We start from the raw sequence: 18,061 nt of genomic DNA on the forward strand, positions 1-18,061 counted from the left end.
CTCCAAATATCTTGAAACCATATTCAGAAGATATGTTTAGACAGCAGTTTGCAAGAGATGTGTAGCTAAATGGCTGCTATTAAAAATCAGTGTTCAGGCAACATTTAGTGTTGACAGGACACTTCTGCCCTATATACTGTGAGTATGCAGAAGACAATTGCCATCTAACAGGGTAAACTGGTCCTGCATTTATGGGCAGTGACTGGCTGGAGAGCAGTCTTGAAGAAAAGGATGGTAGATGAGATCAGTATGATCTGCCAGTGTGCAATTGCAGCCCAGAAAGCAAACTTCATCCTGGGCTGCCTCAAGAGAAATGTGGCCAGCAGGGCGAGAGAGATGATGCTGTCCCTTTGCACTGCTCACTGAGACCCCACCTGGAGCACTCTGCCCTGTTTTGTAGCCCCTACTATAAGAAAGATCTGGAGGTGCTGGAAGGTGTCCAGAGAAGGGCCATGAGGATGATCAGAGGGCTGGAGCTACTCTGCTGTGAGGACAGGCTGAGACAGTTGGGGTTGTTAAGTTTGGAGAAGAGAAGGCTCTCAGGAGACCTTATTGTGGCGGTCGAGTATCTGAAGTGGGCTACAAAAAGCTAGGGATGGACTTCTGGCTGAGGGAGCTGGGGGTGTGCAGCCTGCAGAAGAGGAGGCTCAGGGGTGACCTCACTGCTGTCTACAGCTACCTGAAGGGAGGTTGTACCCAGGTGGGGTTGGTCTCTTCTGCCAGGCACCCAGCAACAGAACATGGGGACACAGTCTCAAGTTGTGGCAGGGGAGATCTAGGCTGGCTGTTAGGAGGAAGTTGTTGTTTGAGAGAGTGATTGGCATTGGAATGGGCTGGCCAGGGAGGTGGTGGAGTGGCCGTGGCTGGAGGTGTTGAAGCAAAGCCTGGATGAGGCACTTAGTGCCATGATCTAGTTGATTGGCTAGGGCCAGATGATAGGCTCAACTGGATGAGTTGGGAAGTCTTTTCCAACCTGGTTGATTCTGTGATTCTCATGATGTCAATGACAGGACTGGGGAGAATGGATCCAAGCTAGAGGCAAATTTAGATGAGATTAGGAAGAAGTTCCTTCATTATGAGGGTGGTGTGACACTAGCACAAGTCGCCCAGGGAGGTGGTGGAAGCCTCACCCCTGGGTGTTTTTAAGACCTCTAGGCAAGCTGATCTAGTGTGAGGTGTCCCTGTCCATGGCAAGGAGATTGGAACTAGATGATCTGTGAGGTCCTTTCCAACCCTGACAAATCTGTGGTTCTGTGAATGCGTGGCCACTGCTATAAAGCTGTTTCATTTGTCATGGGTTTGTGTTGTAGTGCACATTCTGACGTTGCTTCGGGCCTGAGTGATGGCAATGAGAATGTTCCAGCTTCCAGCGGAAGGCACGAAGGGAGAGCTACCAAACGCCACATGCGGAGATCTGTCCGCAGTCGCTCTCGCCATGAGAAAACTGCCAGGCCAAAGCTGAGGATTCTAAATGTGAGTATCTTTCATTACAGTAATGTGATGGTTTGGGTGTTCCTTCCCCCTTCACACTTAGGAAAATCACCCAGACTAGACTCAAGGGCTCTGGAAATTGAGTGAAGCTTTGTATTCACAGCTTAGCACAAGATACAAGCAGATAGTTACAATATAGACAGAAATATACAAGATAGAAAGGTAATAGGGAAACACAACAGCCCTTCCAGAAACCAGAGTCCCCAGGAGGGGCTCCTAACCACCCTTCCTTCTTCCCACCCCTCTATCTTACCCAAGACTTTGCCTTGTGCCCAAGGAAGATTGGAGAGTCAGCCAGGGGGGTTAGGAAGCAGATGGATTACTCACACAGGTGGCAGGTTAGGTTAGAGAAAGAAGTGCAGCCCACTTTGGAGAGCAAACCTGTTATTTGTGTTCATGTTCTTATCCATCTCAGCAAGCCTATGAGTGAAGTAGCCATCACCATTGTTTCCTTTTCATAGCCTGTAATCTCATTCTTCTCAACAAAACATTCTAGCTAGGCTCAAACCAGCACAAGTAAGATTTTTGGTAGTGCTGATGCCTTTTTTGAGCTTCACAAAGTTTCTTTTCCCTTGAGGAATACAAGCTGCGTGCAGGCTCTCCAGTCAATCTGTTCAGCTTCTGGAGCTAGAATTGGAAAGGTCATCTTAAGCTCAAAGAAAAACCCCAAACTTTTAATTTTAGTTATGGCTCAATTGGCTTGTTTAGCCCCCAGTGATTCCACACACTATTCCAGAATATTCCATGTGTTCTCAGAAGAAAATCATGCTGTACATGGCACCATTTGTTGAGATACTGGAATGTGTCCAGAGAAGGCCTGGATAAGGAACAGTGTGGCCAGCAGGACAAGGGAGGTTATTCTGCCCCTGTACTCAGCACTGGTCAGGCCACACCTTGAGTGCTGTGTCCAGTTCTGAGCTCCTCAGTTTGGGAGGAATGTGTCCAGAGAAGGACACCAAGGCTGGTGAAGGGCCTGGAGCACAGCCCTGTGAGGAGAGGCTGAAGGTGTTTAGCCTGCAGAAGAGGAGGCTCAGGGCAGAGCTCATTGCTGTCTACACCTACCTGAAGGGAGGCTGTAGCCAGGTGGGGTTGGTCTCTTCTGCCAGACAAGCAGCAACAGAACAAGGGGACACAGTCTCAGGTTGTGCCAGGAGAGGTCTAGGCTGGATGTTAGGAGGAAGTTCCTGGCAGAGAGTGTGATTGGCATTGGAATGGGCTGCCCAGGGAGGTGGTGGAGTCTCCGTCTGTGAAGGTGTGCAGGCAAAGCCTGGCAGGGCTGGGTGCTAGCTTGGACTGGATGATCTTGGAGGTCTCTTCCAACCAGGTTGATTTTATGATTTGCTATGCTGCAAAAAGAATGTGTGTATATTAGACCAGCCCTGTTGTTCTGTCTTAGTGAGCTTTAAAACACAACTCCTAGGATCTCATGCTCGTGGGTTGAAGTGTTGTGTGTTTTGTTTTAGGTGTCAAATAAAGGTGATCGAGTAGTGGAATGTCAGCTGGAGACACACAACCGAAAAATGGTTACTTTCAAATTTGATTTGGATGGTGACAACCCAGAGGAAATAGCTTCAATTATGGTAAGGTATATTTTAGAGATGAAAAATCGAATCCAGTCCTAATGACAGGAATAATACCAGCAGCCTTATTTTCTCATGTGTGTTTCAGGATTCTCTTGTAGCATGGCACATGTGCACCTCATTTGCAAATGAGTATAGCTAAGAGCTCTGATCAGAGTGTGATACCAAATTCATAGCTAATGCTGTGTGCTCAGTTCACAGCAGCATTTTCTCTCATCAGTTTTTCACCTTAGAATTGCAGTTTTCTTGAATAGATTTGCTGGGGGGTTTGTGCATGTAATCTTTTGAGTGTCTGTGAACAACTCTCTGAAGGCACTAAGTTAAACAAGTGCTGTTGTCTTTTTCTGATGGCAAACGTTGCTAGAATGTTAAAACTTATGCTTAAGCCTTGAAGTTTTTGCTGCTGCTTTCAACTGCTGTTAAAATAAGGAATAGGATTCACTTTCTGGGCATTGAAAGTCAGCAATGGGCAATGCTGCTTTTGACTTCCTCGAAGGAAAAATCCCTCTCCTTCAGTGTATAATGGTCAAGCACAGAAGTGAAGTTGCCCTGTGGTGGTATGTTTAAATGGGAGTACTGTGTTGCATGGAATAGAAGTTCCCTCACCCTGTTCACTTTCTAAGTTTAAACTTGAGAGAGTTTGAGGCTGGTGCAATGTGAATGAAGCTGAGATTGTTTTAGTCACAGACACAAGAGAGGATGACAAGGAGTAGGAGGTTTTGTCACTTTCTTGAGTGCTTGTACACCGTTTGTCTTTCAGCTTAGACATGTGGCAGAGTAGTAGGTGATGTATGCTAGATTCTTACTTATCATGAGGAACCAAATCAGTGACATCTTTGCCATTAATGGCTTTCTAAGAGAGAAAAGCTGGTTCTTGGCTATGTGTATTGGCAACAAAACCAAGTGAAGTGCCAGGAAACATGGAGAGGATGTACAGATGTATTTCTCTGCTTCATTGCTAAAGTGGTTCTGTGGAGAATTGAGTTTGATTGATCTAAACCAACTAAAGGAAATGGTAAACAGCACACACACCCCCAAACAGCAAAAGGTGCAAATACTTGAAGATGAGCAGAAGCAAAGTGAAATGTGCATCCATAGCAGTCATACAGTGGGAAGTCTACAACCTCATGTAGACAGCTGGATCCAGAACTTTGTGCTTGTTGTTGAATATTGAGGGAACTTGATTATAAGACTCCGGTTTCCTTTTAATCACAGTGCTATATGGCACACCTCAAAGGTATCTGCCACCGCTCAACTTAAAGCACTGAGGGTTTCTTTGGCTAGTAAGTATTCCATGCTGCAAAGGCATCATGCTTGTCTTTCTCCTTTGTCTGAACCAGCATCCCAGAAACACCATGTAAAAGCAATGTCTCAAGGCTTAACCTCTGTTTCCTAGCAGATGTACTGTGACAGGCAGCTTTGCTTCTGTTTCCTAGACTGTCTTTTGCAGTTTTACCATACATTATTTCAGGAGACAGAATTCTCTTGTGTCAGACCAAACTAAGAATGGCTTCCTAAATGCCAAGTACACTTGTTTAAGCTTGTTTGCTCCCAAATAAGCAGCAGAATGTATTTTTATAAAGCAATATAATGTATTGAAACCAGATAAGCTGAGCAACATTCCAAGTACAGGAAGAGGAAGATATTTAATACTTGCAGCCTTGGAGGTAGTGAGGTGCATCTTGCATAGAGTAGACATTCTACATGGCATGGAAAGAGAAATACAGAACAAGACAGAATTTGAGTTATTTCTTACATATATTAGAGTTTCCTTTCAATGTGGCCCCTACTGCACATTTGTCTTGGTTTTTAGAGAGCAAACAGAATGAGACTCTTGCAAATGAAGTAGGGAGAAAGGCAGAACTGTATTTGAAAAGAAAGATTCAGAAACAAAATATACAAAGCATGTGACTCCCTTGAGTTTTCCCCCAACCCAAAACTAATCTACAATCCCTGGTGCTGCAATCCAACCCCCTCCCAGCACCTCTGCCACCCGTAGGCCTGATAAGCAGCTCCAGCCAGACAGTAGGCAGGAGGGAGAGGAAAGAATGAGCTGTCCTTGCTGCCAGCTTATAAAGAGATAGAAGAATTATAGAATTGAATAACAATTTCACTCTTTCCTGTGTCCACCCTTAGACTCCTCTAGTCCCTAGAGGATTTTTTTAACCCTATAGTTCCCAACCTGTGACAACATTGTATTGGGAGAAATAGCAGTAAGGAAAGGCTGCTGATTTTAAATGACACTGTGCTAGCAGAAATGAAGGTGACAGTTTGCAGAAGTGACATTGAATGTTGTTCCACAGCATAGAGCAAACCAGGGCAAAGACATCTGTTGTTGAAGTAATTTTTCCTCTGAGGTATTCCAGTCTTCATCTTCTGTGTAAGAACAGTGAGGGGACCACAAACAGTAACATCAAAATAAAATGTGCTTATGTAATGTCTCTCTTTGAAATCACTGGTGGAAAATCATTGCCACTTGGTCTTCTTTACAGGTGCAGAATGAATTTATTTTAGCAACTGAAAGAGACTCCTTCGTGGAGCAGGTACGTGAGATTATCGAGAAAGCAGATGAGATGCTAAGCGAGGACGTAAGTGTGGAGCCAGAAGGTGATCAGGGCCTGGAGAGCATGAGGACAAAGGATGATGGCTTCTTCCCAGGGTCACAGGTATGTGAAGGATAGATGTTCTTAGCCACTCGTGTGGGTGGGTTTGGGTTGATGGTTTTGGCAGCAGAGCTAGCTAGAAACAGAAGCTGTCTTCCATGAGAAGTACCAAAGCTTGGATTCGAAGTGAAATGCCAGAGAAAGCTTTGGTATCAGAGGGAGAATCTAAGATTCATTTAGAAAACTAAGTAATGTAGATGTTCTGCTTTTTGATGTGTTCTAACACTTCTGAGGGTGCTGAATCTCCTAACAGTCGACTGAACAGACAGATCCTCAACGCTGACACTTCTTGGGTTTCAGTTTGTTGTGACCTCCATCCCTGTTCTGCTCACCTAACAGTTAAGAGCCTAGATTCAGACCTTCCATGTAGTGAGCTACTGAGAGATTGGATGGCTTGGTTGGGAAACACAGGGTTTGAAACCAGTTACTGGGAATAAAACAGGGTGACATTTTCTTAATCTCTGCCTTATTTCCACTCAGAATTAGTTTGAAACATCCATTTCTCTGCTGAATGTTTAAGGAACTCAGTTGGACTCCCTGTTGACAACAAGAGTGTTTAGATCCATTTGTTACATTGGTGGGCACTAAGCTGAGGAGCTCTAAAAACAGTGTAGCTGACATTGATCTGGGTAGAATTCCACTGCTTTTAGTAGTGGTTCTTGGGTCCAAGATACTGCTTAACTTTTAAATGCCCACATTTCAGCAAGCTAGTGTTGTAAGGACTATCTTGTGGGTTTCAATTTCAGAATAGAACTTTAAATTTTATCTTACTTTACAGAAATTAGAGTTCAAACAGCCAGATCCTACATCTTCCATGCCACAAAGAATAGGTAAGTGTCTTGTGATTTTCTCTAACAGTTACCTTTTCAGCAGATGGCTGCAGCCAGTTTTTAATTTGGTATGATGGAGTGCACATTTCCATGTTGCAGATCTTGTATTTAGTTCCACCCCTGCATCACTAAATGTTTGACTTCTTTCTCTTTAGGGGTTCCTCCTAATTCCTTTACCCAGGTTGTCCATTCTGCAGGAAGACGGTTTATTGTCAGCCCTGTCCCCGAGAGCCGCTTAAAAGAGCAGGGCTTTTTCACATCTGCTCTTCCTGGAGGACAAGAAACTCCAGATATAGGTAATTCAAAATCTCATGGCTAAGATGTGGTCAGCAAAACTGTTACTAAAGACCTCTTAAAGTGGTTGGGGAAGGGAGGAGCTGTCTGTGCTGGTAAGAAGTGATTATAATTTGGGTGATACTGTGTAGAGTTCTTGGGGGTGAAAAGATACCCATAGGCTGTCTGCAAGACACTGAAACTCTAGTTCTGTATTTTAATGTAAGCCTTCATTTGTAAGTGTTTCAAATTATGCAGAGGGGTAAATGTGATCTCAGTCTAGCACCAGGCAGTAATACTGCAACAGACTTTTCCAGCTGGCCTGACGTTTTTCTGTTCTTCCCAGTTGCTGCATCTCCACTGCATGGCCCTGGAATGAATCTCTCCCACTCGGCGTCGTCACTGAGCTTGCAGCAAGCTTTCTCTGAGATAGGACATGCTCAGATGACAGAAGGACCCAGTACAGCTCCTCCAGTGTTTAATCAAACAATGCCACCATTTCCACCTGCACTTTCTACCATGGCGGGCAGTGGTGCACCTCCTGCATCTATGACTGCTGCTTCAGTATCTGTTCCCTCCAGCACAGGTGTTTCTCTTCCAGGATCTGTTACCTTGCCTTCAGAAAGTGCAACTGTAGGAGTTGCACCAAGCACAAGTGTGCCAAGCTCTATCTCTCCACCCCCAGCCTCACAATCTGGACAGCAATCAACTGGCGTTGCTTCCAGTGTGAGTGCCCCTGCTTCTTTTTCCCTACCTACCACATCCCAGCCTGCTCAACCAGTAACTGGAGACATTACCCCCAGTATCAGCACACCATCATCTTTGGCACTGTCATCCACCCAGGTTCCTGGTGTCACTGGTGGTGGTGGTGTTGCACCAGCTGTGACATCTCAGTCCGCTCCTCAGATTGTGAGTAGTATGGCAGCACCACAGACATCTGTTGCCCTGTCTGTAGCTCAGAGTGGGGCTTTGCAGCTGCCTCAGCTTAGCAGCAGTGGCTCTGTCTCCAGTCTGGCAGAAACAACAGTTGTAAGTGCTCCACAGTCACTCCCTGAGAGTGGGCAGTCCATGGATAAATCCCAGCTCTGCAGCACAGCTGGTTTGTCGCTTCCGATCTCTGCACCTCTGTCATCCTCAGCAGCAACAAGCATATGTGGTTCACTCACCCAACCAGTGATACATCCCTTGCTTGTCCCATCAGGAATTACATCAACACCTGTCCTACCCCAGATTCCAGGTGCAACCCCTATGCTGCCCCAGGTTCCCTTACCTGGTGTCTTACCGCAACCAGTCACTAACGTACCTGCAGTACAGCAAACTTTGATCCACAGCCAGCCTCAACCAGCTCCGTTGCCCAATCAGCCTCACGTTCACTGTCTGGAGGCTGATGCTGATGCTCAGTCTAAAGCTCCTGGTATCGATGATATAAAGACCCTGGAAGAGAAGCTGCGGTCTCTCTTCAGTGAACACGGGAACGTGGGCACAATGCATCCTTCAGTGTCTCTGGAAACATCACTGGTGATGGAAACCACAGTTACTCCTGGCATACCAACCACAGTCGTTGCACCCACTAAACCCCTGACGTCCATTAGCACTTGTATACCTCCCAGCAGTTTGCCTCTTGGACCAACTGGCTTGCCAGTGCTGACACCAGTTGCCACTCCTGGGCAAGTGATCACCCCAGTCAGCTACATTTCGGCATCAAGCAGCATTGCAACAGCGGTGGTGAAACCAGGGACCTCTCCTTCAAAGCCCCCTCTGAGCAGGGTACCGGTAAGAGCTGCAGCACTTCTGGACATATTGAAGTATTGTTGAGCAGAATCCCTTCTAGAAAGAAAAATATTTATTCAGGCAGTGGCATCTTCATTTAATATAATATTGAACATTTTCTGCTGTAGTTGTTTTTGTGTGTCCCAAGAGGGTTTTTGTTTTGTCCCTGTTGGGGGGAAAAAAGAGACCATAGAGAGTGCTCTTTTTGTCGTTGCTGTTAGTTTTTCATACTCCTAAACTACAAAGAGTGAAGCAACTGTGGTTTGGGGTTTTTTTTGTTGTTGTTGGGTTTTATTTCAAACAGGATTTGAAAGCTTGCTTTGAGTAGCTTCTTTTTATCTTCTGTGTGATCACTAGAATGAGACTGGTGGTTGCATCTTTCACAAAGTAGTCAGGGTAGCTTAGCTTTTGTTTTTTATCATGAGCCTGTCCTGTGAAGGTAAGGAGGAACCTGACTGAAAGGTAGAGTTGTCTGCTGTGTATGTGATGCCTGAATGCTCTCTTCCTTCCAAGTGTTAGATCCATGAGAGCAGAACTTTGAGAAGTTGGAAAAGGTACCTGGGTATCTTAAATGTTGATTTACTGAGTTGTGCTCTTCAAACAAACGTTTTCATATAGTCCTGACAGTCCAACTTGAGGCATGTGGATGTTGTTACCTGCTCACTAGCTGTATATGAGCCTATTTATTTTCTTCCCAATGGCTTCCTGCCCTGGCAGACAGGGAGTTTCAGTATTAGAAGTCACTGGTAGCTCTTTTCTTCTCAAAGTTCAATGGATATAGGCTGAAGAAATTTGTAAATGTTGAACAAGTGAGAAACCTCAATGCTGAGGAGTTCTTGTTTCTGTAATACCTTTTTCCACTTGCCAACTCTTCCTGTTGGTCTCCTTTAGCCAGCCTTGCTATAAACTAGTTTATAAACTCTGGCTTCCAGAGAAATCCACATTAGAACACCTGGAGACAGGGCACAGGCTACAGGTTGGAAGTGAGTACAGGAGTTCTTTATTTTGCCACTCAGTTGTGTGTTTGGAGGTGACAGCAGCATCTTGCTGGGCAGAGAAGCTGTGTCTTGTAAGGGCACCTTTAACCTTCATGATCTGCTCTAGGTGATCTCTGCCCTGTAAGAGCACCTTTAACCTGTGTGATCTGCTCTAGGCCATTTGAGTTGAACTAATGCTCTTAGCAGCTCTACTCATTCCTTGGCACTCTTTGTGTTTAAACAAAGTAGATGATTTCTACATTGGAACAGTAGGACTGTGTGCTGAGGAAGCTGGGAAGGAAATGCAGACACAGAAGCATTAATTTCCATTGAAATGAAGTTGAGAATGAGACATGTTAGAAAATAAGAACTCAGGTTCAGGAACAGTTACTAATTGCAAACCTGTAATTACAAAGGCTTGCACTGAAATGTAATAAATATTGGGAGGGTTTGATTGTCAGTTGTTGAAGGAAAAATTCCATTCTCTCTGAACTTGTTACCTATCAATTAGTTTGTTTTTTTTTTCCAGAGCTTAATATTAGTTTCACTTGGTGTTGTGCTCTCAAACTTTAAGGAACTTACTGCTTGATTTTTCTGGGGTTTGCCTAACTCTTTGTGTATTATATTCTGTTTAGTTTGTGGCCAACCTGTTAACCTGGACAGCTAAATGTGTTTTGAATGGTCTTAAAAATGTCTTTTGAAGTATGTTTTGCCTGTTGTTTAGAAACCTCAATGATCAGTTTAGCACAGCTTAAAAATCCAGCATGCCTCAGAACAGGTAATGTCCAGCTGTGTGTCACTACTGCACAAAAAAAGCTGGGATAATTCAACTTCCTCTATTCCTGCTGATACATTCATGGGAGGATGGGGTGACTGTTGGTAGCTGTGGAATCCCTTTTCACTGGGCAGTTATTACTGGGGATTGAACCATTAGCTAAGCTGTGGTAACATGACTACAAGCCAGAAATGGGTCTGCTTCTTGAGGAGTAGACTTTGGACCAATTGCCAACAGCCAGCAGTGCTAACTTGGCCAAGGGAAGCCAGCTGACCCACACTGTAACTCGTGAGGATATTGTGAGCTGCTCAAACAGCCAAGTTGTGGGCAAGCTGCAAGTTTACAGATGAGAATAAGAATTGCAAATTGGGTAATGGATTGCTTAATTCCTAAAACATCCCACTTCTCTAACAGGAGAAATAACTAACTGGAATGTGCTATCTGACCTGGTGGGGAAGCTTTGATGCTTCCTCCTAACCTTTCCAGTCTCTCTAACCTCTTCCACATAACCTGGATGACTTCCCCCTACCTGGTTGCATGGCCTGGTCTTACCTTTTGTGGGTTATCAGCACCCTTCAGGCTCAAAAAAAAAAAAAAAAGATGGGTCAAGAGATTGGTGGAAGAGGTCTATAAATCTGCCTCTCAAATAGTGGATATACCCTCAGGCAAGACAGTTCTCAAGTGATGCTTCTTGGAACACTTTGTCAGAGGCACATGAACTTGCTGTTGGTAATGGGCAGTTAAAGCAAAACTGTTGTAAGCAGAGGGAGTGCATTCTTGCACCCTGTTACATCTTGCTTTGTGGGATAATTATTCTAGCATGCCTTACAAACTATACTTTGCTTCTGGCTGCAGCAGCTTGTTTAAGCTAAAGATTGTGGCTACTCAAAAATAATTTGGATTAAGAAATAAGAACAAAACCAAGCAAAGGACTTCACCTGATTTTGTTGCACAGAGCTCTACAGACTATGCTAACTCTCCAGGAAGGAAGTCTCTAGAGATAAAAGGTTGAGGCTCCTGCTGTATGAGGTTGGCTGACTGTAGCTTGGTATCTGACCCTCCTGTTGTTCTGTGTCTGATGGACTCGCGTTTCCTCTTCGTTGTCCTAGGTGCTCCCCGTAGGTTCTGAACTTCCAGCTGGCACTCCATCCAGTGAGCCGCTGCCACCTTTGCCAGGACCTTCACTAACTCAGGTGCTACATCACTGGGCAGATCTTTTTTCTGTTGCTTTTCCTTTCCAAGAGCATGTTTTGATTAAACTCTCCATTGCATGTTATTAATGCCTTTGTTTTCTTTTCTTTTGACTGAGTAACCCCTTTTGTGTGACCTGTAGCAGTACTCAGAGTCACTTCAGCACTGGAAATGTAGCTTGCACTTGGGTATGCTATACCCAGTGTCTGAAGTGCAGGCTTGGAGTTTTAACTAACTTTAGGTGGTTGTTTTTAAGGACATAACACAGGTGAGTGTGTACCTAAAGATTAGAATCATAGAACGAAGCAGGTTGGAAGAGACCTCCAAGATCATCCAGTCCAACCTAGCACCCAGCCCTTTCCAGTCAACCAGACCATGGCACTAAGTGCCTCATCCAGGCTTTGCTTCAACACCTCCAGGGACAGACTCCACCACCTCCCTGGGCAGCCCATTTCAATGCCAATCACTCTCTCTGGCAAGAACTTCCTCCTAACATCCAGCTTAGACCTCTCCTGCCACAACTTGAGACTGTGTCCCTTTGTTCTGTTGCTGCTTGCCTGGCAGAAGAGACTGATCCCCACCTGGCTACAGCCTTTGCTCAGCTAGTTGTAGACAGCAATGGGATCACCCCTGAGCTTTCTCTAGGCTAAACACCTCCAGCTCCCTCAGCCTCTCAAAGGGCAGTGCTCCAGGCCCCTCACCAGCTTTGTTGCCCTTCTCTGGTCACCTTCCAGTACCTCAACATCTCTCTTGAATCGAGGAGCCCAGAACTGGACACTGTACTCAAGGTGTGGTTTGACCAGTGTTGAGTACAGGGGAAGAATAACCTCCCTCATCCTACTAGACACACTATTGCTGTTACAGGCTTGAGCTTGTTTTCTTCTGGAAGAGGGTGTAGTAGCAAAATAAAAGCTCTTCAGGGAAGCAGTATATACTGCAGCTAAATCTGAATGAAGAAGCAAGATTGCTGAATTTGCCAATCCCTGCTTTGTTTTTCAGTGGTTGTTAGTACACTGTGATTTCACTTTCAAAATTGCCAGAGGTATTTGAGTCTCCTGATCGTAAATAGGAGTTGAAATATGGCAGAGGCTTCACCTGCTCAGATTCTGTCCTTTACATGCAATAGTTAGCTTGGATGTTTGTTACATAACTCGGATAGATGATCAGCTCAAGGTGACAAAGACTACATCTGCCTCATCTGCCTCCTCTTCTGTTTAGAGAAACAGAAAAGAATGTCTGTAGCTAAAAGAACTGTATTGAGCTGAAGCTGTTCCATGGGTCCCCTAAATGCTGTGTCATGACTTTTAGAGTGGGAATACACTTCAGTGAGGAGAGAAAAGAGAAAAACAAACCAAACCCACGAGAGCTTTGTGCTCCTGTTGGAAGAAATTTGTGGATAAATACAAAGATAGGTTATGCTGAAGTACACTTGGCACAGGATTATGATTTAGAATGAAACCTGTAAAGAAGATATTCAAGCAAGTATCTGATGGTGCCTGCTTGAGGCTGAGTAATACTGTCTTCAATCCAGTGTTTCCTGTCCACTTGTGCTTCTTGAAGTGTTAACCTCTCCCACCTGTGGCTGAAGTCCATAGGAAATAAGCTTAGAATCTGTGTCCAAAAGCTACTCTTGAATTTGAATCTGACCTGTTTTGGAAAGGAATTCTTCACTATAATTTCAAAGTAATTAAATAATAGCTGCAGAATCAAAATGTCTGCAGTACTTATTAGCATTGTGGCCTGATCCTCTTTTTTTGCTCCCTTCATCCCTGTGAATTGTAATGCAGACTGAATGAACTTTTAAGTCCTCTCCTTACTAATCTGGTATGATTTTCCTTCTCATCTTTTGCACTGGAGCTCTTCAATTCAAGCTTCATCTGGGACAGCAGTTCTGAAATAAACTTTAAAGGTCACTCTTGTTCTTTGCAAGCTGTTCCTTTTTTTTTTGAGATACTCAACAGCTTGACAGGAAGTCACATCTGACAGGATTTAAGTTGACTGTCATACAACAACACAGTGCTAGAAGTTTGCCACTTGAAACTGCACTAAGGCAGCTTTGGTTAATGAGCTGTCATGGCTCCTGCTTTCCAGCTGGAGCTGTAAGCACTGAGTTTGCATCTGTTAGGATAGCAATCCTCAGATACACTCTTGCAGTAGTATTTCCATTTGTCTTTCCTGTGTGAGAGCCATTGTATTACCTGGTTCTCTTCCCTCTCTACTCTGCCCTGGTGAGACCTCATCTGGAATAGTGTCCAGTTCTGAGACTCTCAGTTCAACAAAGACCTCAGGGAACTGCTTGAAAGAGTCCAGTGCAGAGCCACAAAGATGATTGAGAGAGTGGAACATCTCCCTTCCGAGGAGAAACTAGGGGAGCTGAGTGGTCTTTAGCTTGGAGGAGACTGAGAGATGACCTCACTCGTGTTTGTGAAGATGTGCAGAGTGGCAGGAGGCTGGAGCCAGGCTCTGCTGGTTGATGCCCAATGACAGGACAAGGGGCACTGGTGGAAGCTGAGGCATAGGAAGTTCCATGGAAACTTGAGGAGTTTTCCCCTGTGAGGGTGACAGAACACTGCAATAGGCTGCCCAGAGGGATTGTGGAGTCTCCTTCTCTGGAGTTATTCAAAACCTGCCTGGGTGTGTTCCTGTGTGATCTGCTCTGGGTGATCCTGCTCTGGCAGGAAGGCTGCACTGGATGATTTTTTCTAGGTCACTTCCAACCCCTGATATTCTGTGGTTCCAAAGATGTGAGTAGGGCTGAGCAGCAGGGACTGTTAGCTGCTTTCATGCAGTTTTCTGCTGCCTATGACATTTATAGACCTTTTTAACCTTTCCAGCTGTTTTCTCCAGTATGCATAAGCTCCACCTTTATTCAGCAGTTCCTATAATTGTCCCAGTAAAGCTCATCTGGTTGTTGTCTCTTAAGAATCTCTTAGACAAAGTTGGCATAAGTGATGTTCTGGAGACTAAAATGGAGATAGTTTAGTGGACCTAAGTCGCAGTGTGCTGGAAGTTGACATCTTATCCTGCCTATTCCTGCTCTACCACCTTCTTGCTCTTCGTCTAACAGAGCAAATACAAATCAGAGACCTTAATCAAGAGGCCTCTTTGTCCAGAATGACTCTTCAGTTGTCTCTGCTTTTCAGTTGAAGCATGTTTAAATCTTTTGTTAAAGTCTAGTGCTTGGCAGGTGTTACTCAGTGTGAGAAAACAGAGCTCTTCGCATCAGCAGCCAATGATAGGGAACGTGTGGCTCTTGAAAGCTGTCCTGGGAAGGAGTGCTGCTGTCTTTGCTTTGCTGCAGTTTTCCAGCAGGCTGAAGGAAGGCCATATGCTTGCTCTGTGAGTAGTCAGGAAATGGCTATTTTCTGTCTCCAAACCAAGCAGGAAGCTGGATGACTTCTGTAGAAATACAAGACAGTAGTGTAAGCAAGCAGCACTGCTTGGGTTTTTTCCCCCCTTTGACTTCTGCAGACAGAATCTGGTTGATGCCTTTCAGCCACTTCTTTCTGAAGCATGGTTTTGCAGAAGAGGAGACAGCTGCAAGTGGGTGATAATTATCTGCCTTCTTACCAAGGGCAAAGGTAGCAGATGGATCTGGAGGCAGCTGGTTACAACCAGTCCCACTAAGTTCAGAGTTGTTTTTATTGTCACTGTTTGGCACAGGCAATATTTTCCCACAAACACAAACCACTTGAGCCACTGCACCCCTGCAGAAGGCTTCTTGCTGTTTATCAGGTATTTGTGGAAGGGTTTCTGGGCTGGAAGAGGTGCAAATCTGGATCCCTTGCTGCTTGTTCTTTGCCTCATTTCTGTTCAGTTGAACTGTAAAGCCTATTAGATGTAAGACAAAATTGAAGGGGACCAACTAGACCAAATGTAATGGAGCATTAAGAGCATTTACTGCTCTCACTCAAGGCTGTCTGGAAAATTCCTGGCTTGTCCTGAAGTACCTAGGCCTGCCTGCCTTACTGCTTCTCTCAGGAGCTCATTACACAGGTTTTTCCCCCCTGTTTTTCCCTTAGTGCCAGGCTCCTAATTTACAGCCCAAGTTTGTATTGTTGCAAGACCACTTTTGAACACTTAGGCTTAAGTACCTGTTCTGTTTAGTTCTTATTGCTTCTTAAAGTGTATTTAGAGTCATTTTTCATGCTTCATTTTGATACCCTTGTTCCAGAAGGAATTTTTTTTTCATGCTCATTGCTTCAAGCAAGTATCATCTTGTAAGCAGAAGTATTGATATAGCAGTTCAGGTGAAATATCCTCTTCATTTTACACTATCACTGGATTAAATTAACCCCGTGGCTGCTAAGCACTTGGCTTTCTGTTCAGAGTCATAGAAGTCTGCATCTTGTTGTGCCTTTTTATCTTCTTCTTTGGATGGAAATGATATTTAATTGTTCTTAGAGTTGGGGTTTTTTTGATTGTCACTCTTCTGACAATCCACAACTCAGGATGAATGCTGAAAGCATCTTTATGCTCTTGTGTACTTCTGGCTTTCAGCTCTGTGACAGCAGAGGGTAATGTTTTCATGTTGTGGGGATGTCAGCTTCAGTTCTAAACACAGGTTTAACTTTTAGTATAAAAGACTTGGAAAGATCAATGATGCTGAAGTTTTGATGGAGATTTCTGCTCCATAGAATCAGAGCTGCAGCTTAGTGATACCTGCCCCCACTTCTGCTTTATGCATCTTGTGGATATGGCCCTAATTAAGATTGAGTGCCTCTAAACTTTTACCTTTGAAGATATTTTTAGGCACTTTATCTTAATCTTTCCCCATCCCAATTCAATTGGCTGAGTTTGAAAAACATCTTAGCTGAAATCTAAGTCACAAACATACTTGAGACTCTGCCACTCTCTTCCATCCTCTTTAAGTCAATCTATCCAGATAGCTTTTTTTTGAGGGAACCTGGGAAGGATGTGGAGTCTTGGTTTTTCTGTTTGGTTTCAGTCAGTATTTATTGACTTCTATTTGTGGGTTTGGGGTTTTGTGGGTCTGCAGCATTGTACTTTCTGTGGGTTTTCTTTGTGTGTTGGGGGTTTGTGGTGGTTTTCTTCCCTTCCTCCACCCCATAATTGATAGTCCATCTTTATACATCCTTGCTTTTGAAATCATGGAAACAGTTTTAAATTTCTCTGCAAATGTTTTTTTTTTTCCCCCTTAATTTGCTTTGTTAAAGATTTGAGATAATCTCTAACATCCCTTCTCTCTGCTGCATTGTTGTAATTGCTTCCACTCTTGCTGTGCTCTAGATGTTAAATGCCAAGGTTTAGGAAGGAACTGTGATGGAAATACAGAAGCTGTGCTGACTGCTTTAAATTGTATTTACTAAAGATGGCTGTTTCTCAAATGTGATGTATTTCTCCTGAGCTGGGGCAGTTGTTTACTTTCTCCTTTCTCAGTCCCAACAGCCTCTGGAAGATCTGGATGCTAAGCTGAGAAGAACTCTTAGTCCAGAGACCGTTCCAGTGACATCTGCTCCTGCCTGTGTACGTTTGCAATGTTGACAGTTTAGTAGCCTTGAAAAAATGTCAGTGTTTTCCTAAGGTTGTGCTCTTAGGTCCTTGCCTTTAGTAGCACTACAACAGTCTCTAGGCTTTCAGTGAATAAAACTGAAGAGTCATCTTCCAGCTTATGGGGCTTAGTCAAAATAAATGGACCCAAAAAATCTGTATTTGCAGTGGATTACATGTTTCCTGAGGCTGGTTTTGCTACTGGTTCTGAATCTAGCTTTTCTGGTTGAACGTGAGCCAGCAGTGTGCCCAGGTGGCCAAGAGAGCCAGTGGCAGTCTGGCCTGGCTCAGGAGCAGTGTGGCCAATAGGACAAGGGAGGTTATTCTCCCCCTGTACTCAGCACTGGTCAGGCCACACCTTGAGTGCTGTGTCCCGCTCTGGGCTCCTCAATTCAAGAGAGTTGTTCAGGTACTGGAACATGCCCAGAGAAGGGTGACAAAGTTGATGAGAGGCCTGGAACACAAGGCCTATGAGGAGAGGCTGAGGGAGTTGGGGGTGTTTAGCCTGGAGAAGAGGAGGCTCAGGGCAGCGCACATTGCTGTCTACAACTACCTGGTTGATGTCATTCATGTCACCAAACTAGAAGGGGCAGTGGCTGTGGAGGAGGGGGAAAGAGCACTAAGCAAACAGTATGCCCCATGTCAATCTTAATTTGAGAGGGAGGATTCAAAGTGCAGACCTGAAAGTTGAAAAGACCATAGTAGTGAACTTTGATATGAAATGAAGATCATGATTGACATGGTGACCTCCAAATGACTACTTCTGTATTACTTGTGCAAAGCAAAGGGGATATTATAGTGACAGCCTCAAGGCTGTAACGCATCCAAAACCTTGTGCCCACGTGGCTCAGTGTGGAGGTTAAAAATGCTTGCATTTGCCTGCTTGTGGGCTTTACTGAGATGGAAATTAAAGATGGTGTGCTAAGCAGCATAATGAATTTGTTGGCATTCAATGAAACAGTTCCTTTTCTTATTTTTCTTTTTGCTGTCTCCCCCCTTG

General features: G+C 44.5%; 1 protein-coding gene across 11 annotated transcripts in view; it reads left to right on the forward strand.

Moving 5' to 3' along the window:
* The window catches only part of WNK1 (WNK lysine deficient protein kinase 1), a 118,296-nt gene that overhangs the window by 82,456 nt on the left and 17,779 nt on the right, over nt 1-18,061 (forward strand). For all 11 annotated transcript variants that reach the window (XM_064155667.1, XM_064155676.1, XM_064155668.1 and 8 more), the window contains 8 exons: nt 1,311-1,473; nt 2,955-3,071; nt 5,564-5,737; nt 6,513-6,564; nt 6,720-6,860; nt 7,184-8,610; nt 11,469-11,552; nt 16,951-17,037. In XM_064155667.1, coding sequence (XP_064011737.1) covers nt 1,311-1,473; nt 2,955-3,071; nt 5,564-5,737; nt 6,513-6,564; nt 6,720-6,860; nt 7,184-8,610; nt 11,469-11,552; nt 16,951-17,037 — 2,245 coding nt within the window. The remainder of the gene's footprint in view (nt 1-1,310; nt 1,474-2,954; nt 3,072-5,563; nt 5,738-6,512; nt 6,565-6,719; nt 6,861-7,183; nt 8,611-11,468; nt 11,553-16,950; nt 17,038-18,061) is intronic.

Source organism: Pogoniulus pusillus, chromosome 15 (genome assembly GCF_015220805.1).
Source record: "Pogoniulus pusillus isolate bPogPus1 chromosome 15, bPogPus1.pri, whole genome shotgun sequence".
NCBI lineage: Eukaryota > Metazoa > Chordata > Aves > Piciformes > Lybiidae > Pogoniulus > Pogoniulus pusillus.